The sequence below is a fragment of the Ciconia boyciana genome, chromosome 11 (assembly GCF_034638445.1).
Source record: "Ciconia boyciana chromosome 11, ASM3463844v1, whole genome shotgun sequence".
NCBI lineage: Eukaryota > Metazoa > Chordata > Aves > Ciconiiformes > Ciconiidae > Ciconia > Ciconia boyciana.
Genome location: NC_132944.1, coordinates 16761635 through 16785583, shown reverse-complemented (window position 1 = coordinate 16785583; position 23949 = coordinate 16761635). Strand labels below are relative to the sequence as shown.

General features: G+C 40.8%; 1 protein-coding gene across 10 annotated transcripts in view; it reads left to right on the top strand.

Annotated features, from left to right (window-relative positions):
* The window catches only part of ATXN7 (ataxin 7), a 91287-nt gene that overhangs the window by 14849 nt on the left and 52489 nt on the right, over nt 1-23949 (top strand). For 5 of the 10 annotated variants that reach the window (XM_072875689.1, XM_072875682.1, XM_072875681.1 and 2 more), the window contains 4 exons: nt 4187-4279; nt 11996-12224; nt 12358-12618; nt 13275-13343. In XM_072875689.1, coding sequence (XP_072731790.1) covers nt 12369-12618; nt 13275-13343 — 319 coding nt within the window. In that variant the 5' untranslated portion in view covers nt 4187-4279; nt 11996-12224; nt 12358-12368. The remainder of the gene's footprint in view (nt 1-4186; nt 4280-11995; nt 12225-12357; nt 12619-13274; nt 13344-23949) is intronic. The other 5 variants (XM_072875686.1, XM_072875683.1, XM_072875684.1 and 2 more) reach the window with 2 other exon arrangements.

Sequence of the window (23949 nt, the reverse complement as noted above, 5' to 3'; positions counted from 1 at the left end):
TACTGTTTTACTTCATGCACCCTTTTAAAAGAGCCAATCAGGATTTTATTTATTTAAAAACAAGGAAAATCCTGACGTCCAGTGTCTTATTGCTTGCTACCAGTCTTTTGTTGTTTGTGTTTCTGATGTAATACAAGTTGTAATTGGCATGAAATATTCCTATGGCATAAAATGCAGAACATATCTTTTTCTTCTCTACAGTTGTATATAAATACCATTTTTAAAGAAATGTATAAATATAATTTCAACTGTCCTTATTTATCTTAGATGCAGTAAGCTAATGTATTTTATGGATTGAACTTTCAAATGTTGGTATAAATCATTCTGCAAGATGCAGGTGTTTTGAAATACAAGACAAGATATTCGCTTGTAGAATATCTTTCATTATTTCTGACACCAAGTATTTTTTTAACCTCTCTGTTCTATGCTTTGTGTGGTTGTACTTGAACAGTTGAAGCACAATATGCAAAGGCTTCTTATGCCTTTGTTAATCTTACTGCTAAAGAAGACTTCTAAGTTAAAAGAGAAGTTGTTGGAAGATAAAACTAAAATTAGTGATAACATGGTTTGTTGAGCAAAATAATGAATGCACATCTTTTCCTGTTGCCATTAGACAAAGGAAAATGACAGCAGTCAAAGTTAAGACCCCTCAAGCGCACTTTGCTGTGCATAATTATTTTGCAGTTTTTATCAATTTATTTAGAATGATCCAAAAGGTGTTATTTAGTAACTAAGATATTAGTTTATTTAAGTTTGACCCTTCTCATCATCTATGAAGATACCTATGAATGTTTGAAATAATTTCAAAATAACTTGTATCATTATTACATTTTGCACTGAATATTCTGTTGCATTTGTGTTTGCACAAATAATAGTTATATTTAGGTAATTCTGGGAAATATTTTATATCGGTATACGTAGGAACTATATGAAATCTTGAGATGCTGCAATTTTGTAGTTGGTATTTACGGAAGTTTGGTGTCTAATCTCGTTTGAAGCGTGTAGCTGGTACTTATTTTTTAATCTATGAAGATGTAAAGAATTGTGTCTCCCGAAGAGAATAGGAGGGCCAGTTGTGTAACTGGTAGAGCTCACAGTTCTTATACCATCTTTGACCCCCTGAGATTCTGTAGTTGGCAGGTCCTGAGTCAGTCTCCAGCACAAATGAGATTAGCCTGGGAATTGCTCTGATTGACCCTTGAGCCACTAGCTAGCCGTACGGGCAGCCCCTAGCCTTCTGCTGGCCAGCTCCTTTCAACACACACCTCCTGCACCCATGTTTCCAAGGGGCAGAATAAAACCTCATTAGGTTATCCCCATAATTACAAAATGTCTAAATGAAGCCCAGTGTAGGGGTGATTATACTTAGCATGTCCAAAGCTTTGTTTGTATAAATGTATACATTGTATTTTATCAGCAACTGGGATATTTAGTAGCTAACAAAGGAGAAAGAATGTTCCAAAATTTAGGCACACTCTTTGGTGCCTATTTCTGACAGCTGAAAAGAAAGAGTGTTAAAGGAGTTTGGCTAGTTGAGGCATTAGTTTTGATACTTTCAAAAGTTAGGAACGCTTTATCACATACATTTACATTTCCTTTATTTTAATAAGTTGCTTTGCAATTACAATTTTCATGTAAGTATTTTCCCCTTAGATGGACAATACGCATTAGTCATCATAACTATGTCTTTATTGTATATGTCTGTGTAGATACAGTTTTAACTGGGATATAGCTTTTGCTCTGCCAGGCTGTGGTTTCCTGTCTTGCATATCAGTAACTCCTCAAAGTATTAAATAGCAATTGCAACCAGGTTTCTTGGATAGTTGATAGTCAGGCATCGAGAGTGACATAATGCTAAGCCTGCTTTGCTGATTTGAAAATGCAGGCCTTCTTCCATTTTCTTGGATTGCTGCTTTGACTATTTTTGTCATCTTTCCATCTTTCAACTAGCTCTCCCTTTTCCAGGGTACCAAAGTGCTTACCTTCTGGAGAGGGAGCTCCTCCTGGCTCATTCTCAATCATCCGATCGCTTCCTTGCATCGCTCTTTGCTGACAGTTGTGGTTGTAATTGACCTGCTGTAAATTCTCAACAGGAATCACTCCTGTTCTTTCCCACCCATTATCCAGAGAAAGAGTTCTCTTTAAAGGGTCATTAAGCTGTCACTTTACTCTTTTGAAACTTATTCTTTTAACTTCCTTCAAACTCAACTCCAGATGTAATCCCTACAGCAAAATTCAGAGGTTGTGACATAGTATGCTCTGATCTCTCGTATATAGGAATAAAATTTTTGCTGATCCTTCCTTCACCCTCATCTGGTCCATTTTTTGTGTTTACCAGTTACTTATTGCCCTATTTCTAGATTTTTGAGTCTTTGGAGAAGTATTCTGTTTTATAGGTAGTTTTTGTTTTCATTTTTGCATGAAGCAATGGAACTTGCCTTTTATGTAACAAATAACATTTACATCAGGATAAAAGAAAGGGTGTTTTGCATGCAGAGCTCCCATATCCTCTAAAGAAATTGGGGTAGAGATGAAGGAGTGAGTTACTTGCACAGCAGAGAGGTCATATGCTTGAAGGGATTGGGACTTTGAGGCTAAACACTGAGTGATCTTCTGTGAAGGGGATGGTCCGTATGAATTCAGTCTCCTGTCCTAAACAGACAAAGGAAAAAAAGGATATTTGACAAACACTGCATTGCCTTTCCCAGTGAGCAGCAGCAAGAGTTGAAGAGAAAGTTTTATACTGTGATATTCAATGAGATTTTTATGCATAACAAGGAAATACAATGTTTTCTGAGATTTCTACTAGTGTAGAAATTTGTTAACGATCAGGTTTATTAACCATAAAGCAGAGCAATGACTGCAGAGGAGAGAGAGAAAATAATACTGTACTTGCTCTCAAGTGTTGTCCACTCCAGACAAGAAAATTTTGGATTTTATTGAGTAACTAGAATATAACTAAGCTCAGATATGCTTCTTAGGATCAGGTATGTCACTGAGCAGCATAAAGCTTTGAAATAGTAAATATATCTGTAGGTGATCTCACTCAAGATAGTGTCAGGTGTAAGCTGCAGTTTAAAAGAAAAGGAAGAAAAGGGTTTTATCCTCGGTGCTTAAAAAGAATTTAAAGACATGAACTCAGTTTGCAGACAGCTTCCCAGAGGAGCAGCAGAAGCCAGGAAAAGCTTAGTTCTGCACCTTCCACTGGGGCAGAGCCCTACAGCCTGTGGGACGGCGTGGATGCCCTCTTGGACTGCATTCTTCTTGTCTGGACTTTAATCCTTGGAGGGGAAAAAAATAGTTTTCTCTGAAGTGTCATCCAGTCCCAGCACTAGATTGGCTTATTTATATCTATCTTCATGACTTTTTAGTAGATTAAAAAACCCAACCAGTTTAATTTCAAAGCACTTATGAAAACCAGTTATTTGATCTTTACTATGACCTGTGCACAAGGATGGGTAATTTTTTTTTTTTAAAGTTTTAACAGGACTTTGATTTAGCTTTAACCAATTAGGCATTGATTTATGCTAAACCAAAGCAAACTGTGCTTAAATTTGGTTTATATAAACAGTAAGTTTATAAGCAGTGAATGAAAGGATTTTAAAAACCTGAGCTTGAGATAATAAAAGTTCCTTTTGTGGGAAAGGCCTCAGTCTGTACATCTCTAATTTTTGTTAAATCCTTCATCAGAGATACAGTAATAGTCACTAATGACTATTACGTGAGGGATCATTTTTAGCTATCTGCGTTCTATGACATGGTGGTAAAAATGTCAATGACTGCGTACCGAGAGCCCCTGTTGTTGGAGTCATGCTATATTCTAGAAAAATCCTGTGTAGAAAATCCAGCGCTGTCGTGTTACCAGCTTGTGATACAGACACAACCGTCTGCTTGGAAATCTGGTCGGTAATAGTCGATGCAAGTGCAGTAACTGGGCTGAAGATTGAGATTTCATCCAATGCATACCTTTCTGGTAATGTCAGGCTGCCATTTAAAGAGCTGCTCTGTACATAAGAGTGCATAACAGCTCCCTGCTTACCTTTCAATTTTAAATCCACTGCAGAAACTGTATTTGTAAAATTGATAAAATGCTTCGTATTAGTTTTTAAATAGATACATTTATAGTTATGAAATGGAGATAAGGTTTCAAATGTCTTATTGCTGTACTTTTTTTGTTTTCTTTCAGGATTAATCAGGTACAAGTTAGAAAAAGCTTCCAAAATCTGAACAGATGAAGATCAATTGATAAATCAACCCAGCGATTCACCATACTTTCAAGGTACTGTGACATGCTTACCCAAATATTTTCCTTAAGCATAATATTCACATACTTTAGATGTGAGAAGCGTGGAGAACAGGATATTAGCAGGGTTGCAAAGCAAGTCTGAAGTGTTACCAGATGCAGTGGGGAGCCTTTTTTTTTTAAAAAATGCAGGTGTTTAATATATGTTTCAGTGGGAAATAAAGCAACCTTACAGTCAATCTAAAGGGACTTCAATGCATGGAACAGTCAAACTTAAAAAGATAAAAGTAAGTTGGATTATATATCTCAATCACTTAGATGAAGTGATTTGGACAAGTAAGATGTGCAGGCATATTTTTAAATTTATTTATTATATTTTAGAATAAGTAAACTTTGTTTTCTGAATAATTATTTTTGTCTATTTTCACATTTCCATGATGCTTTAAAGCATTTGAAGGCTGTTAGGCTCTGGTATATACCATACTTGTTATCTTACAAGTTCAGAAAGTAGAATTGTAAACTGAGGCAAAGACTGTACAGTTGCCTGACACAGTGGGGTTCTTCTCCGTGACTAGTATTCCTGGCACAACGTTAGGAAAAAGAGAAAATTATGATAATAAATTGAAATTTTGACTAAAAAGCTGCTAGTGCAGATTGTTTTATCAGGTACTGCTAATTCATTGAAATAGTGTGTTTCTCTGTTTACATTTATCTCTACTCTTTATTATCACATGCATTTCACCATTTTGTATATTTTTGCTTGACATCACAAAAGAAAAGACTTCACTCTAAGTTTGCATTTTTCTTGTGCACAGACTTGAAGAATCCAGTCTGTTACAGCCTGGCTAGTATTTGCTGTGCAAATCATCTTTTAATGTATCTTAAAATAGATTGCAGCAGAAAAGGCCATTACAGTTAGCATGGAACTGGTCTGCAGAACTTATTTAAGTGGCAGAGTTAATCTGGGCTCAAGAAGAGCAAGGAATGTTTGTCATGGTGTGGCTCTTGCAATATGTAACATTGGAAACTGTAATATCTGAGGTTTCTATAACGAAATGCTTCCCCTGGATTTTCCAGCAGCCTGAGAAGTGGCTATATTAGTGAACCCAGTGCCTGGGGTTGCAAACTAAAATTGGCATTGTTCTTAACTACTTCCTTGCTCCTCAGTACTCAATAGGGCCACAACATCTATCAGATTTTCATATAATCATAAGAAGGTCTAGATCGGAAGAATCCTCTGGACACCATCTGGTCCAACCTTCTGTTGAAAGCAGGTTATCCAAGGCCTGGTCAAGCCAAGTGTTAAGTATTTCCAGCAAGGGAAAGTCCACCATTTCTCTGGGTAACCTGTTCCAATATTTAATTGTTCTTACAGTGAATGTTCTTTTCTTGTATCCAGACAGAACTTCTGAAGCAACTTGTGCCTGTTGCCTCTTGCCCTGTCACTGTGTTTCTTGTGAGCAGAGTACCTCCATCTTCTCTATAACGATCTTTTACCTATTGGAAGACTGTGATTACATCCCACCTGAGCCTTCTCTTCTTTAGGCCAAAACCAACCCGATTCTTTCTCATTTCTTCAGTAAGTTTTCCAACCTTCTAATCACTTTGGTGGCCCTCTGCTGGACCCTGTCCAGTTTTTTAACGTTTCTTAAACTGGCCCAGTCTTCCAGCCTGTCACAGTCTCTGTACGTAGTCACACTTCCTTCCCGTGTATCTACCTGTCTTCCAAGTTTTGTGTAATCTGCAGACTTGGTGAGGATGCGTTTACTCCCATCATCCAGATCATTTTAAAAGATACTGAATAGGATTGAGCCCAGTATCAGCCCCCAAGGAACTCCGTTTGTGACTGACTGACAGTTTGATTTTGAGTCATTACCACCCTTTGAACACAGCAGTTTAGCCGGTTTGCCACTAGTCTCATGGTCCACATCCATGACCTTTCAGACTAACTCTCTTAGCACCCTTGCATGCATCCTGTCAAGTCCCATAGACCTGTCCATGTCCAATTTGTATGATATTTTGTTGCTAACTTGCTAAGCGTGTGGTCAGTGCAGGTAGCATCAGCAAGCAGCAATCAAATGTGAGAACAATGGTATAAATTGAAATTTCCTTGTGCCAGGCTTCTCAGGATCCTTGCTTTGATGTTAATCAGCATGTCAAACTTCTGAGGGTATGAGGAGTCAGACAGCTTCACATCATAGGTAGGCATCATTGTGATCTCAAGGAACTCTTGAGTCCTGTGGGCTGTGCTTGGACCCGGAGTCTTCTGCCTCAATGAATTGCCAAGGAGCCATGTAGACAAGCTGGCAAGAAACCAGGCAGGGTTATGAAACCTTGCGTGGTAGTTAGGTTCCATCGGAAGATCGTTGATATCAAACTGTTCCCGTTCAGTGCTTTCATTTCAACAAATGGAAATTCAGCACTAATGTTTTGTCACAATTGACCTGAATAGCTGTCTATTTTAATCATTCTAAGCGTAATATCATATTCTCTGTGTATAAATGAGAATTTAAAAGGTCATACCCATTTCTGATTCCTCTGATTAAAATGATTCATCTGCATAGTTAGGTTGCCAAAATTGTTTTAATATTTCCAAATCCAAAAGTGATTTCAATACCTTATGTAAAATAAATAAAGATTACTTTGATTTCCAAATCATTAACTGGATGTATTTTGCATAGTTTTACCTATTTACCTTTAAAACTTGAAAACTTTGTGCCGCTCTTTGGTGTTTTCTCTGTAAAAGACTCTTCAAGAGTTGACAGTATTTAGTGACACTTAAGCAGGGCAAGAATCTGTGTTCCTGTATTCCTTATGCTACTTATTCTGCTTTAGATTGCTGTGTCATCAGTTCTTGCAGAAATTTGACTTGTGTTTAAGACATATTTGATAAGTAAAGAAGGAAGTGGTTGCAGTGTTTTGTTAGACACTGTATATTTTATTAGTGCATAGCAATGACATAGGTTTATAATTTGGGTGTAAAACTATTATCTTCAGTACAGCCATTGTGAAGTTTGGGGGCATCTATCGCATTCTCATCCTAATGCAGAATTCTTCTCAGATTTACTAACATTTATTAGCCTCCATTCCCCATTCCCTCTCCTCAGAAAAGGATACTTTAAGTTAGTCTTCTAATCTTGACAGTATTGTCCTTTCCCCTGGTACAGTTGGTTTATGGTAGGTATCCACAATAATTTCATATTCCAGTATTTAAAGTAGCTGTATTCCAGCACTTCTGAGCATCTTCAGCTCCCCCTTTGAAGTGTTACTCAAATAAAATTACACACATCAACCTGTTTCCAGGATCTGTGGGAAAAGGATAATAGACTGGCATGGTTTGTTGTTTAATTTTTTATTGTGTTCTGCTTATGATTATTATTCTGCAGGATCACGGTCCTGTGTATAGGTACAGAGGGAGAAGTTGCTTGATTTCACTGGAGGTGAGAGTGAACTACAGATTACCATAATGTGTTTTTCTTAATGTATTAATATTTTTCTACAGCGGGGCTTAAACGAAATGGTCTGGTTTGTTATGGCTGGATAGTTCTCTCATCATCTGAACATGCTGATTTATATGAACTTTTAATCTCTTGCTTCCCTGCTTGCCCAATTATATTCTTATACTTCTCATACTGGAGACATATTTTAAAATGCACAAAATGTACTCTCAGTTCCACCACTGTCAACAGGAGCTGATGGGAGGGTCGGGACTTCACTTCAGCGTATCAGCTACTTGAGTTGTCATTTCATCCTGAATCTCATCTACCAATGAGTCTTCACTAATAATATTTGTTCTGAGTTTTTAAGCCCTTCTTGATCATTTCATTCCTTTTGGCTGGAGCTAACTTACTTGATTTCCTTTAATGCTGTAATGCCCCTCAGATCTTTTCCTTGACAGACTTCTTTGTGAATTCACTATTTTTCTTTCTTCTGAGTACTGATAAAGCGACACCCTTGTAGGTTCTCCCTGTCTCTCCCTTTGCACTTCAATTCATGCATCCTTTCGCTTTCATTGTGGAAAATCATTGGTGAATCGTATCATTGTACTTCTGCTCTTGAAAGAGTTCGTCTGCAGATCCATCCTTCCTTTTTCGTTCCACTTAAGAATTATAATATCTCAGGTCCTGTACGGAGGCTGTCTTACAGATTCTAACTGAACAGCTGAGGTAGGTGTTCCCTGTTTGAACAGCTTTCCTGGACCACCTGGCAGAAGAATGAAACCTGCTGGTACAGGTGAAAAAATGCCTGCGGTGCCATGCCACAAAATAACCACCCTCTGCAGTTTTAAGCAGTTGCATGCTGTTTGTAGGCATACATTTAATCATAGTATCGCCAACCATGTTTAATATGTTGTTAAATCTATTTAGTGAGCTTTAAAACTGTGGGGTTTCCTTTTTTGTATGTTTTATTTCCTCTTCTTGACTCCCTTCTTTCTTTCCTTTTGCAGGCTGTGTTATATTTTTTGTTTGTTTGTTTATGCTTTCTTCAGCCCATTGTTTGGCTGTTTTCTCTACATCATCCACTGTTTTCTACTGTTTTCCTGCCTCACATTTTTCCTTCTCCACTTTCTATCTGAGCTTAACTTACTCCTCCATGTTTTTTCTCTCCTTTCTCCGAATACCTGTTCTCATTCACACATACAAGCAGTCTGTGGTTATTCACACACCGTCTCAGTCCCATTGCTACTTCTTGGGCTATTTTGCTTCCTCAGTTAAGCCCTTTAAATTGTAGTATTTCTGGACCACTTCTTGTTCTCTTAAAGGAGCAGTGGCTTCTAGGCAGCACTTTCCACACTTGAGTGTTCTGCCCACTCCTGAGCAGATTCGTCCCACTTAATTCTGGGTGCCTAATGGAGGTGCCTAATTCATGTGCACGGTCATCCTTGCCTCCTGCTGTGGTCAGTGGGAAGAGAAGGGCTTCTTCAAAACGTGGTTTGGACCAGCAGGGACCAAACTGATCCCAAAAGTATCCCTGGCTCTCTGCTGATTGCCAAGGGAGCTTTGGATGACCGTACTCCTGACCTGGATGTCTCAGATCTGTAACAGTCACCTCTGTTCAAAGTCTACAGCTTGTACATGTGTTTTCAATTCTGTTCTCCTTCTAACATGATGGATTTTCAGGGTTTTCCCTATTTTTCCCTAAAATCATCAATGCATCCGTGTATAGCACTATGGAAACAATTTAAGAGAATTGAACTTGTGTGCTTAAAAAAACCCAAACACATATTCAGCATAGTGAGTTTGTGGGAAAAGAAAATTCTCTCCACCTCCAGTCCTTTTAAAATTGGTTTTTCATCTGCCCCTATTCCTGCTGTCTGACTAATCAGTCTTGTGTGTTGAACTGATGAACTGATCTTTCTGCTGCCACTTTCCTCCCTCTACTGGAATACTGATGTATTCACGACATAGTGGGAAAATATTCTACTAGCAAAAGAAGGTTTACTAAAGGACAGCCTGAGGCCCAGACTGCAGAATTAGATCTTGAGTGGGATTATATAGGGAAAAAAAGAAAAGTTGTGAAAGAGGGAGGGGGAAAAAATGCAACAAGCCGTTTGAAAGAGCAAGAAAGAGCAAGAAAGGAGATAATCGAAGATGTATGAAATAAAGGTGGTGTGTGCTTTACCTGTTTGGATGGCACTTCTAAAGCAAGAGGCGCTTTCGAGTAACTTGATGAGAGTCAACCTTAGAAACTGGAAAGTTGATAATATACTGGCTTGTGAAAGTGGTTAGCTAATCAGTGTAATTTTGCCAAATTAAGCCATTTTACTTTTGCATAATTTGACATACATACATCATCAATGCTTAAAGAAAAGAATGGTGTGATGTGTGAACATTAAATTGATATGCCATGGTAAAATCTGTCGCTATTAAAAGGTAGGCGTTGGTGTTCTATGGCTCTGTTGGGTCACCCATCACTATATTTGCATTATGACCTATGTAAAATAAACAACAGCAAAAGCCTTTACAAATCTGATGGACACTCGGATGTATCAAGGATCTTTTTCAAACTGCAGCTGAGGCAGCTTTCTGACAGCTTCCTCCAGATCAAAGGAGAGCTGTATGAATGAAGTAAAGTTTGTAATATAAACCAGAATATAATTCTGTCTGTAACTTGCCTTGTCCTATGGCTGGAGTCTGAATTCAGCTATGGATGTTGTATTAGACTCCATCTGTGGAGCACTTGAAGAACTAAACTTGGAAGAAATAACTTATGGATTTTTTTCCTATCTGACTTCTACACCACAAAAGAAGCTAAGGTTCTGTTCAGAAATTGTTTAGCACCTGACTGACATTTTTCTTCCAGTGATGTTCTTCACTTTAATTATAAGTAGTTTTCTATATTATAAAGTGTACTATTTGATAATTAATCACACAATAATTCCCTCCATTCATCATTTGTCTTTAGACTCTGCTCGCGTAAACTCCTTCACTCATGCTTAGACCCAAGCTGAAGAGTTGTTACACTGTTTTTTGGGAAGCTACAGTACAGTTATGAACACGTGTAACTGAAAGATCAGGGCCCGGCTCAAGAAGTTGATAGACTTTGTTAATTAACCCTGCTACAAATCTCTGCAGTAGAAGTCGTTGTTGCTACCTTTATCTGAATCTCATGGTGTTTGCCTTTTTTTAACCAGTTAAATTAGAGTTACAGTGATCAAGAGGAGAGAAAAATCTCACTAGCTATTCTGTATTAGATCTACAGTTTCACAAGATACATTCTGAGTGTGATATAAATTATTGGTTGGGTGTAACACAAACTATTCTTACAATTACAACCTATCCCATCCCATGTGACAATTGTCTGATGAGCTTGTATTTATACATCTTTTATATGCATAGATTTGGAAAGAAACAGCTCTAGCTTGTACAGTTCCACACTTTAAATGAAAACAGCAAAGCGGTAGCTAAGCCCACATGTACATATACCTCTGCAGGACTGGGACCGCATGGTCTAAACAAATTTATTTACAGTTTTGACTTCTGCTGTCTGGTTTTGCAAATAGACGTATGGGATCTGCGAGCAGTTCCACTGATGGCGCGCATCCCACGCTCTCGAGCTTGCGCATGGGCTGAGTACCTACAGAGGAGGCAGCAGATCAGATTTCTATATGTTTTTAGCTGTTCATTGACGATGTTGTTACTGACAGGGGCATCAAGCGTGGCCAGAAGTCTTTGCAGATCATGGCCTGAGAGTTTAATTTGACATTGGAACTTGAACATTTTAGTCGCTGGGGGAGAAAACCCTGTAATAAATGGATTCCAAAAGCAGCTTTTTTAATCAAATAACTTGGTTTTGCAAAGCTGAAACTTTGCTACTAGGAGTTGTCAGGCAGGAAAGCATCCTGTAATCGTCGCTTGTAACACCGCTCAACGTCGTCCCAAAGTTGAGGGGAAAAAACCAAGCTGTTGTTTAAAACGAAATGCGGAATAACAGTGACAAGACCCTCCCTGGGAGGCAGGTTACGAGTGTAACGAAGGCAGCGGCGAGCAGGAAACTCGCTCCGGGCGGGCGGCGTCCCCGTCCCCCCCCCGCCCGGGCACCGCGGCGGGGGGGGGACGCCGCCCGCCCGGAGCGAGTTTCCTGCTCGCCGCTGCCTTTAAGGAGGCGCCGGGTTTAAGGTGGCCCGGCGAGGAGAGGAGGGGAGGGGCGCGCGAGCCCGGCTCCGCCCCGCCGCGTCGCGTCGCTGGTCCGCCCCCCTTCCCGGGGCAGCGGGTGCCAGGCGGGGTTGTGATGCGGCCGTTGTTTTTGTAGGGTCGCGGGCCGTGGTGCGGAGAGAGAAAGGCGGCCCATGGAGCCGGGGAGCGCCTGGCGGGAGGCGTAGCCCTGCCCTCCTCCTCCTCCTCTTCCCCCCCCCCACCCCCCTTCCGCTGCTTTGTTAGCGCAAACACACAAACGCGCCTCACCTACGCGGTGGAGAGGAAGGGAGCGCTCCCCGTCCAATAATGGGCACTCGGCTCCTGCCCGCCGGGCCGCCGCAGAGGTGAGTCGACGCGGGCCGAGGGCCGCAGGTTCCCCGCGGGGAGGAGAGCGAGCGGGCTGACAGCGCCGCGGCGCTTCCTTAAAAGCGCGGCGCCACCTTAAGCGCCCGATGACTTTTTCTCGTTACATTATAGCAGCGGAAAGAATGTCGGCGCGGGCCGCGGGTGACGTCAGAAGGGAGCAGCGCAGCGCGGCGGCGGCCAGGCAGCGGCAGCGGCGGCCCCGCCACGGCGAAGGAGGCGGAGGCGGAGGAGGCGGGAGCGGCGCCGGCCCCGCCGCCACCGCAGCGGCAATGGCGGCCGTCGGGGAGCGCAGGTCCCTGCCCAGCCCCGAGGCGATGCTGGGGCAGCCCTGGAGCCACTGGGTCGATGCTGCTAAACTTCACGGGAACGACGGTGAGCGGCCCCCCCCCCCCCAACCCCCTCTACCGGCCCGGCCCCCGCTCCCCGCGGGGCTGGGGGTGCCCCGGGCGCGGCCCCGCCGCGGGAGGGACGGCGGGGCGGCGGTAGGACACGGCAGGGTGCCCGGCAGGAGGGCGCCGCGGGTCCCGGGCCCGGGGAGGAGGTTGTGTCCGTTGCCCCCCGGCCCACCCCCAACGTCGCGGCCGAGTTCGTTGTCCGGTGCGCGGTTCCCGAGGCGGCGGCGCCCGCCGGCCGGGGGCTCGGGAGCGGTGCGGAGCGGGCAGCGCTTGCCCCAGTTCCTGTAATCCGGGACGCGGTGCGAGGAGGTCTGAGCCGGTCCTCGGAGGCCGGCACCTCCTGCCCTCGATTCAGCCTGCGCTTGGGGCGGGGGGAGCTGCCGCTTCAGGTGAGGCATCCCCCTCGGCTGACAGCGGCTCGGGCGGCCCCGGCCCCGCACCCCGCTCCCGGGGACGGGACGGCGGATCTCGGTCTCTCCGGAGCTGTGTTTACTGCCGCAGCGACAGGAGCGCGTATCCCTGATGTGCTGGTTTGTTCCCGTTGGGGAATGGGTTACAGGTCGGTAGCGGGGGGTCAGCCCTGCTCTGCGACTTCTGCACGGATTGTGAGATCTTGTGGCTTTTTGGTTTTAGGAACAGCATTAGAAGAAAGTTTCAAGGAATACGGAAGAAACCGAGAAGCAATGCGACTTTGCCGAGAAGGTGAGTGCGATTCATTCTTGAAAAAAGTGTAAGGAGAAGTTTTCCTGCTCGTGACTAGTTACGAGAGGACGTGCGTGGGAAAGAGAAAGGAAACTTCTCTTCAATCCTGTCGCTTTGGATTTGGGGCTTGTGGCCTGTCAGTGTTATTAGCATTATTATTATTAAATTAATATATAATCTCAAAACTACAAGGTAAGGTAGGGTGTAGATTACTTATTGTATTGTCTTTACCATGTTTCTAGTTGGATTTTTTTTTTTTTTGCTAGAAATAGTCCCAAAGAAGCTGTGTGACCAGCACTGATATCTTCTCTTGAGTTAAAATATTTTGATTCTTAATATCATCCGTGTCAGTATTTGAACACTGATCCCTTTCCCTGTCATGTCAATGTGTTACGTTTATTTCTTCGTGTACTGCTAAATGAGAGTGACCTTTCACCTGTGATTAGCAAAGGCCCATTAATGGCCCGGTTCGTTTCAAGAGTAACAATGCTACTTGAAGTTGTAAGCAAATGATGAATGAAAGCTATAGCTTGTTGGTAACTTTGTAACAGGGAGTGAAGAAAACAGGGATGAGTCTGATTTGTGATGTTCAATTTTATTTTTTTGTTCTTCCAGTTTAATGATTGTTTTATAACAGAGAGATGTTCTAAAACTTTCTCAATATTGTTGGTGCTAGCTCAGATCCACTGGACTTTCTGTTACTGAGAAGTATGCCATAGACTAGGCATCGTCGTTTTAAATACTAGATCTGTTAGACCCGAGTCATTTATTTGACACTGTTAGAAATGGAAGACTGAGTTTGTAAACTTGGTTTATGATCACAGAAGGCAGGACTTGCCAGGACCTTTGGAGATGATCTGATTCAGCACTTACCTACGTGTGAGCTACAAACAGCAAATGAAAACTAAAGCAAGGTGGCACGGGCTAGTAAGGTTGGGAGGCAGTGATCTATACTGAGGCTGAATCAAAATGTCTATTTATTGTAGAATTACCACTGTTGCTAAAATTTTGAAAAAATCAATTTCTAGGACCAGAGTCGGTGGTCACTGACCTGTGAGAGAGGTGCAGTAGCAGCTATGCTGCTGCATTCAAACACTTGTGCCATTTTGCCATCTTCTAAGTGTATGTATAAGTTCTTAGGCATTTGGAAAATCACTTTATTACTTCATTGCCCAGTTCCAATCTAATAGTTGTGTTGGGTATTTAATTTATTTTTCTGAATAGGCAAATCATTCAAGTGCTAAAGCAACATTTATAACAATAAGCATACACATTACCCTAGTAAAGATTTTACTAATAAGGATTTTCAAACACTCGTTCTTATTTCTACCTCTTAAAATGCAAGCATCTAAGGTTTCCAGATTTTAAAGATTAGCTAGCAGGGTGAAGAATAATCTTTTTTTTTTTTTTTCTCCTCTGGAGAGAGATCATGAAACTGTTTTTGCATAGGCTGACCACTGAGACGCAGCTCTGTGTTTGTAGGGTTATGAGTTGTAAGTAGTTCATAAAACACTTTGAGATTTAAAAGTGAAACTTAGTAGCTCTGTCAGGCGTCCAGAGGTCTATTTATTTTGGTTGCTTTATGACATATGAATGACACACTGACTTGGCGTATACCTGTAGCTAGTCTGTAGGGAGCTCGGCCTACTGCAAAATAAAGCAAAAGGAAAACTAGTATTAATTAAGTTTTCACTTAAAGAACTAGGGGAGCAGCAAAACATGCCAGCGTATGTGTTGTGTTATCAAATAAAATTTTGAGAATACTGTAACTGATTCCTTTTCCCAGGAAGAATTTTGCATTCAAAATAGAGGATCAAACATTTATTAAATAATTGGACTGTCTAAACCGTGGACCTTAACACAAAGGTGAACCAAAGGTATACATTTTGTCAAATCAACTCTAACCTCAGGATTTTTGTCATGGTACCACACGGTATTTTAAATACGGCTAACAACAGAACTCGTTGTGTAAGAAAGTTATTTCTCTACAGATTGGGAGTTGACTCAGAGGCCCAACTTCACAAAAGGATTTCAAGGTTATTTAGGCTAATTTAACCTTGCATTGCAGCTCTTCCAGTTTGCATAAAAGAATTAAATATTCATGGCCTGGAGAGGGAGAGAAGGAGGGACCGTGAGTTTACAGCCCACTTATTAGAATTGGGTTCAAACCTGAGAACTAGTTTCTTTATTTAACAACTGTCAGCTTTCAGGCCAGGCTCCCACCGGCCTGTGTGCCCACTGGGTTATGGGTTGTAGTTGTTTCCTTTCCACATGCCGTTTCTCTGCGTCTTCTAGTGGGAATAGCTTCATCATCAGCTTGCCTGGTAGCGAGGGGTGGATTTCAGGCCTGCAGGCAGTAGAGTCTGGGTCTCCGGAATGAAGAGTGAGCGTTCCCATTGTCATAACACTGTATTAAAAAGGGGCTTAATGTTACCAGCTTCTCCTTTTGTTAGAGGAAAAGAATGATGCCTGTTATTCTTTTAAAGGAATAAATGACATAAATGTATAATTCCAGGACAACATTTGCAAGCTGTGGAGAGAGGCAGGGTTTCAGACACACCTTTGGCACTGGCATTTCCTATTTGCTGGTCAGGCAGCTCCTCTCTCAGCATGCTGGTGGTTGTGAAGCCTGAGGAGTCCTTAATACCTGTCAGTGATGCTAGTTCCATGTAGGGATCAGGAAACTAAAATTAGTTCATAGTCTCAAACACTTTTTTCTGTATCTAACCCTCCTTGACATAACCAAGTTCTCATTGAAGTAAGAACTAGAAATTGAATTTGGGCTTCCCAAACTCCAAATGTTTGTGTCTCATACTTCCCATTTCTTTTTCACTGCCCTTATATGCTTTCTATTCTGCTAATCCATAATATGCAATCATTCCTGCTGGGATCCTCACAGACCTTCACCAAAGTGAGAAACTCACTGGATGCTTTCCTACATGTTGCTTTTCGAGGCAGTAACAGTCCACACTGAGCTTTGATGTAGAAATTAGAGCTGCAGGAATAAGGTACAGGCCCAGTGGACTTGGCTTGTTGCTTTTGGCACAAAAAATCCTCAACAGATGGAAATGAGAAAGGGGCATCCTCCATCATGGGAAAATTTTACTTTAATGTACCCTATAAAATTTACTTTGACTTTGTACACTGAAATCTTCTCGTGATGAGCAATACTATCAATGTAAGAACATGTTAGAAGCAATTGTACTTCAGTTATTTTCAGATGTAGTTCACATGACAGAATGTTTTAGCTCGTACAGTCACTTAATCACTTACTGCTTGTGAACCAGCTAGAGGTGCGATTCCCTTGCCACACAGCTTTTGCTGCAATGAAGCAAGTATAGCATGTTGCATTATAATCTGTAAATGCATTCTGAAACAGTGAGGCAGAAAATCTAGTCCTCTTCATCCATTTTTCTTGTATTTTAAAATGAAACTTTGCTGAAGTGCATCTTTCAAACTTGTTTGTGTGATACTGGGAGCGTGTGCCATCAGATACAGCCAACGTGCTCACATACACTCAGTTCATCTTGGAGATGCAGCAGGCCTCGAAAGGAGGTTGATGTGTCTGCAGTATCTGATACTTTTTCATTTGAAGAAAATGATTCTTAGTGTCAAACTTTGTAATCAGTGCTTGAAACATTTCGGCAAACAAATTCATTTTTCAGGAGATTCTTGCTAGCCTGTGTTGAATTTGGTTTTCTTTTAACAAATGTTCTAGCCCATTATTGTTGTGAAGATGATCTCTAAATAGAACTGTGTTTGTAAGCATACAGTTCATTCATGGTAACTTTGACAGGCTTCAACAGGGTGAACTTCTGCTTCTTGCAAAATTTGACAACAGGTTGGCTCCTTTCACTCTGTGGAAGAGTAGAGAAGCTCTGAGTAGAAACAGTGAGGCCTAGAGCTGTTCATTGGGACTGGGGGCTTAACCCTCCCTCACCCCCCGAGAAACTGGCTCTCCCCACAGTAAATTTCCAGTTGCTACCAGTTATCTTGTATGTTTTTTTAAATAAAACAAAACCAAAAAACCCCAAATGATCACGACCCCTAAGGCTGTATTGGGGAGAGAGAGAGAGAAAGAACCTATCTGCTCCTAACAAAGATCATCATTACTTGCAGTAATACTTGTTAATGTGTGCAACCCTTTTGAGGTGGTTGGGGTGAAAGTCTGTTAGATTCTTATATTGACTCATGAAATAATTTTGAAATATGTATAATAGTAAAAATGCAAAGGAATCTATAGCACCTCAGAATGGAAAATAGAAGTGTGGAGAACAGAAGAGAGATTTGGTTCGACGGTTTAAAATTGTCTGAGTGTTTGGTTTTGATAGCTTATTCAGTGCATGCTGAAACCGTGGAGTGTCTTTGCAAGAGCTTAAGCATCTTGCTCTTTCAGGTACACATACAGCCCCCTTTTTTTTGTGTGTGTGTTACATCCTTTGAGAGGTGAATCCCTTGGTACAGCCTAAGTCAAGCACTTCACTAGCTATAAACCATAGTTTATAGCTAATTGGCAATAAAGTAGAGGAGGAGGAGGACAGAACATTTGTAACTTGGGTCTTGAGCTCGATTGGATCGTCATTGATCAAGATTGTTGAATTTTGGCTAAAAAGAGGTCTTTGCCACAGCATCCATACAGTCTGCCAGTGATTTGTTCTGTTTGTACTTGGTGCTTCTGAGAGTCCTGAGGAAGTTTCTAATTGCTCTCTGTATGTAACTGAGCTATTTTGAATGAGGTGGTCCTCTCGATGGTCATGGAGGGAGATGCAGAGGAGACAATTACTTTATTGTAGGTTGAGGTTAGTTGAGCGATGGTCACTGATGTGTTAGATGTGCTCAGAGGTATCGCAGGTCAGAATTGATGCTGGCTGTGTGGTGGGTGATGTAGCATGGTACCATTCTTACAGGTTTTTAGACTTATATAAGTCTTAATACTGGTCTTAATAAAGAAGCGTTGAATTTTCTGTGGGAATGCAGATTGTCAGTTTTTGGTGGGCACCTTCAGAAGACACTCCAGAAGACTTTATGGCTGTAGGAATCTATCAGGAGAGCAGGTGGGAGCAAATTCTGTTCAGCATCGTGTCACCTGATAGCAGTTGAACTTCTGGTCTTGGACAGTTAGTATGTGCTAGGGGCAAGGAAAAAAAAGAGACTCCATGAACCGCTAGGGCATTCAGCAGAATCTTTGAGATTTGATTGTATTAATTGTTATTAATGGAAGTTACCAGAGCTGTGAGGGTACTGAGAGCTATGCAACGAACCCTTGTTCTTCTTGAGCCCACGCTGGGCAGGGTTGAGCACTGAAATCCAGGACTGGGCCAGGAGGGTTCACTAAAAGCATCTTTATCACATAGACCCAAGGTCTAGAATTTTCCCAGCAGCAGGTTCAATAAATAATTAAAGCATTGGTGAAACTTTTGTTGCAATATTAAGTTGTAAATACAAGTAAGAGACAGCATCTTATTTCAAATTTAAATTTGTTTTTATTCAGCCTTGGGAGGTGCTCAATTGAGTTGATTTTTGTTGTGTTAAATCATGTCAAAGATGCTGAGAGGGCTCTATAGTCCTTGACTGCCTGCAAATACACTGTGAGAATTTTTAATAGATTGAAATAAATATTTTAAGGTAGCAGTACAAAGTGCCATGCTTCTTTTTTGACATTCTGCATAGCTATTCACAGTCTGTAATCAGATAAATCTCCATTTCATTGCATTTTAATTGACTATTTACACAAAGTGTTTTAAGGATTTGTGGACTGGTTATCGTAAAACAATTACAAGGAGACTTTAAAAGTGCATTGAACTGTTTAAGAAAATTGTAGAGATAGCTTGAAAAACATGCAATTTGAAAGGATGCTACTTTTGAGATTATCTGCAGTGACTGGCCCTCATTTTCTTCCTGTTATTTTTTTCCCTTAAACCCAAGTTCTGTTTACAATATTTAATTATTTCTGGCGAGATGAGTCACATGTTATAAATAGAATATTGTGATGTTAGACTGCAAGTTAGAACTGTGTCATCTTCTATGCTTTAAAGATAGTTTGCAGGTTTTAGATATTACCATATTATTAGTGTGATATTGCAAGGCCTTGGGGACTTCCATTGGAACTGCATCCACAAAACTGCCTCAATCTATCCATAATATGTGGGGAAGCAGGATTTTTTTTTCTTTATAAGAACCTTTGAAATAATTGTCTATATACATACATAACAGTCAGGAATTCACTGTTATCTAACGCTTCTTAAGTGGTACGTATGATTAGCTAGGTTATCCCTGTGCAGAAGAGGTGATGTCTTGATAATACTTGATTAAATATTGCTTTTTGTATAGTTTCTGTTTATATTTAACAACAAATGCTCAGTAAGAGAAGAACAATGCGATAAATATTATGTAGAAATATGACTTTCACAGGGGTTGATAACACTATCATCTAAGTAGAGCAGGAAAGACAAAAAGGCTTAGTGAAGGGTACTTTTAAATAAATTGGGTTAAGAGGATGCAGATTACTCTCTCTAAGGTAACTATTTTAAAAGCTATTTCTTCCATTGCAGTGAATCTATAAAAGAAAATGCATACAGTTCTTACACCTTCTCTGATTATGCCTAGCCTATGGCTGTAACTGCCAAAGCCTGGCTGGGGATACGTGTGATCTCTTACCACTTACAAGACAGAAAAGATTTCATCTTTCACAAATCATTATAATATTTGATTTGTAATTAAGCATTCTAAATAGTCTATAAGATGCTTAAAAATTGTTTCTCTTCCCTTTTAATGAAGAAAATCACCACTGCTGTGGAAGTTGCCTGCATGTATGATACTCAACATTATTTCCTAGACATTCTTACAGTGTAGGTGACAGCACAGAGATGAATACAGCTTTGTACTTACACCTTAAGTTTTTAGCAGCAAGTGTTAAAATCTGGCAAAGGGAATTCAAAGTGTAACGGAGCAGAGTAGCACGACTGTAAAAGCAGTTGTCATGGAAGGCAATGGATTTATTGTAATCGGTGTTCCTGTTGCTAGAAGGCTTTGCAGAGTCAAAAGTTCTCCCTGCTTGTGCAGGCTGTGTGCAGCTGCGAGCCAGGACCGGTGGTGCAGTGGCTCTCAAAGTGATTCTCATGGTAAGTCAGATACTCGTGGTAACCCCAGATACTACGGGGTATGACTTCATCAAAGTAAACTGCATGCGCAGCTGCTCCCACATCACTTGGAGTCACAATCACTAGCTTTGGAAATGTTCACTGTGACGGTAAATATTCTAGGTTTTTGTCTCAAGTAGATTATAAATACTCAAATGCTCGGTTATTTGTGTGTAAATGCTGCTTGTCAGCCCTTGTGGAATAAGCTGTTTTGTGGTAACCTGTTTTCCCATGAGAAAGACCATTTATTTACAAGTTCACCCCCGCCCTGATTTCGACTTTTGATAGCTTCAGCATAGCCCATAGACAAACTTCATTGATAATAAAAGGTGAATGGGATAATCGGTTATGCCTCCCTTCTCTTCTGGTGGGATTATAACAGCCAGAAAACTTACGCAGTGTTCTTGATCTGCTTTTCTGTGGCTAAGCAGGACTTGCATCTTTCATCAACTGTTTGTGGTGTAATAGAAAATGCAGTGTTCTCAACCGGCACTGAAAAAAGGTATACAAAGCAGCTGAAGGGCTAAAATCCAATAGGGAGCAGCTCTGAGGTTGTAAGTCCGTGATGTGCGCTTTTGTTCTGAAATCTAGAGCTCTCATGGTTTTATTTGCAAGAAAGTTTGTTGGACAATTTCATGCTGATATAGTTGCCTGAAAGTCCTACAGTAGCTTGCATTAATCTGAAGTGTAGAAGTTTTAATGAGTTAAATTTGAAAAGCAAATAATACACTGAATACACAGTAAAGTGGATGTTTGTTTTCCTTTAACGTCAAATTCTGTTGTATTTTGGCCTTCATAAATTCAGTTTTCTGTCTACGGTTTTTTTTTTTTTCATTGACTGCATAAATGACGTAGTAGATGTCAGTGGGATAACTGGAGTTCTGCCAGTTTATGAAGTGGTATCTGGGGATGTGAGGTCTTGTCGTGAGCCACTGAAGTCAACAAGGGTTTTGCTTGTGACTGGAGGGAGGGCACAGGACCAGGTTATGGGGCTCGGTGGGTGAGAGTTTGCATGTGCGAGACAGCTGCGTTCACTACAACCTTGTGATCAGACAGTGGCAGAGAAGTACTTTGCTATGCAAACATTTTAATTGTCAGTCCCTAGATATTGTAGCCACTGCTTTGTCAAGGTGTATATAGCCTAAAAGACACCCTCTGGCTATTGTTTCGGGCTAAAATACAGAAGAAAATCTGTATCGGTTTACACCTAGGGTGTGGTTCTACAATCTTTTTTTTTTTTTTCCTCTCGGTAATGCTGGATTAGCAGCTCCTCCATCTCTGCTGAGTGAAACATTTGTGAAATAATGGTCGCAATCTAACTTTAAAGTTGTGTCCAAACCAAGGTGGTAGTTGCTTAAAGAAGATACTGAATTTTCCAGCACGTATTTGGTCTGGTAATCCTAGAATCCATTGGGCCATACTTGCTTAGGTATCTTCCCAGAGTGGATCTGATCTGATTTTTACATGGCTACCTATGTCATTGTATGGTATAGTAGATCTTGTATCTTGGTTATCTTTAAGATATATTGGTGAATAACTGTAGTATAAATCAGAATCAGTTATAATATGTAAGTGTATTGTGAAAAGTAAACAGCAAGTAAGAATTAGTTTATATTATTTAACATATTGGTTAGTTTTTAAATTTATTTTCAGTAATTAGCTATGTTAGAAAAACTAGGTAATAGAAATGAAAAGTTTCTTTGACTGAAATTCCCGAGGCGGTTCCCAGGAACTTTGTGAACTGGAGAGAATACCATTTGAATCTGGGTTACTCTGCTGAGGAAGAGTTATGGCGTCATTTATTTTTATCTCTTATTGGAGGGCTGTTGCAAATGATGCCAAAAGGAGAAAGAGGCATCATCTATACAGTATACATAAATGTGAACCATACCAAATATTTTTCTTATCCCTTCAGAACAAATCTGAAGTAGTGTGGAATATCCAGAGGCCTCAAACAAAAAAAAATTTGGGTTAACTGGCTATATTTTTGACGGATATTTCAAAGGAGCGAAAATTGTTCCCAATAGTCAGACACTGTGGGTGTTGGATTATTGAGACAGCCATGTAAAATAATTTGGAAAGCAGCTTTCAAAGTAATAAATTTTCCCAGGAACTTTCCCACTTTTCCCAGGAAATGTTAAAATTATCTGTTTCGTTCCAGTTCAATTAGGATGACTCTAGAAATGTATTAAAGGAGTTTAACTTGCCTCTGACAACTAGAAGGCTTTGGGCTTGATTTGTAAGGAATATACTTTTGGTTTTAGGATGTTTTCTTCAGTTAAGTTGTTTTTTAAAATGTATAATCTGTGTTTGAATGTGTGTGTTCTGCTTAGCTAGAAGAGATGGCAGTCATCCTGCTCTCCTGGTACTACATGGAAGTATTTGAGAGGAAAGGCCTAAATTAATTTCCTGATAGGCAGCATTTACTTCATAAGAGTACTTAAAGATGAGTTTCGGAAAGCAATTTTGTTTTTAGTTTCTGTGTAAGTTGTGTTACCCAAAGCAACTGTCTAGAAATCTTACTTGTTAAGGAGCTTCTCTTCCATATTGTAGTTCATAATTTACAGAGGAGAAGTTTTGAGCCAAATTCAATATATCTGTGTTGCCTGCCAAAGCTAGTGTAATACGTGCTTATATAATAGATTGCAAATTTGTGTCCTAAATGCTCTTTTTTGTGGCTAAGTGATTGAAGGAAGACTTCTACTACCAGTTGTGTTCTGGGACTTGGGGGAAATTACCGATGTCTGAACCATACCTGATACAGTTTGATTATGCCTTGTTTGTAGGCTGGGCAGAGCCCTCTCCTTATCTGTTGTTTCTTCTGTAGGACCTGCTTTAATAGCCAGCTGACTTGGTTTGCTTTGCCTGGCTATTTCAACACCGCTATTTCCATGGGGTGTTTGGAGAAGTCCAAAACGCATCAGCCCTTGTTTGGGAAATTTCCTTCTGGTTCTGCTTGACTATCAGTCTATGCCCTGAAATGTAGGGGCATAGACCACTGTGTCATTGCCAGAATAAAACTTGCAAGTCTCTTCTGTTGTTTTTGTAGCCTGAATTTAATGATCTGAAGTGTTGGCTTGATAGCCTTGGAGATAAGAACGCTATTTTTATCTGCAGAGTAGGTAGAGCACAGGAGTAAAATCTTCAGTGCGCTGTCAGTGTGTCTCTCCTGAGGCTTGTTTACAACTGCTTGGGATGAGAAGGGGGTTCTCTGTGCAACACTGCAATTCTCTGTCATCCTGCTGACACCGTCAAGAGTCATCGTGGATAAGCACGACCATGTGACAGAAGGCCCCTGTCCTGGGAAAGGACCAAAATCACAGTCTGGATAGATGGTGCTCTGCATTGTAAAATGGGAAGACATGATGGTAAGGTGCAACATCAGCAGTTTTATTTATAGTTTAATTATGCTGAGAGTTTTCCTGCACTCCTGTTGAGTGGTGTTGTGAGATCAGGGCTTCACAGGA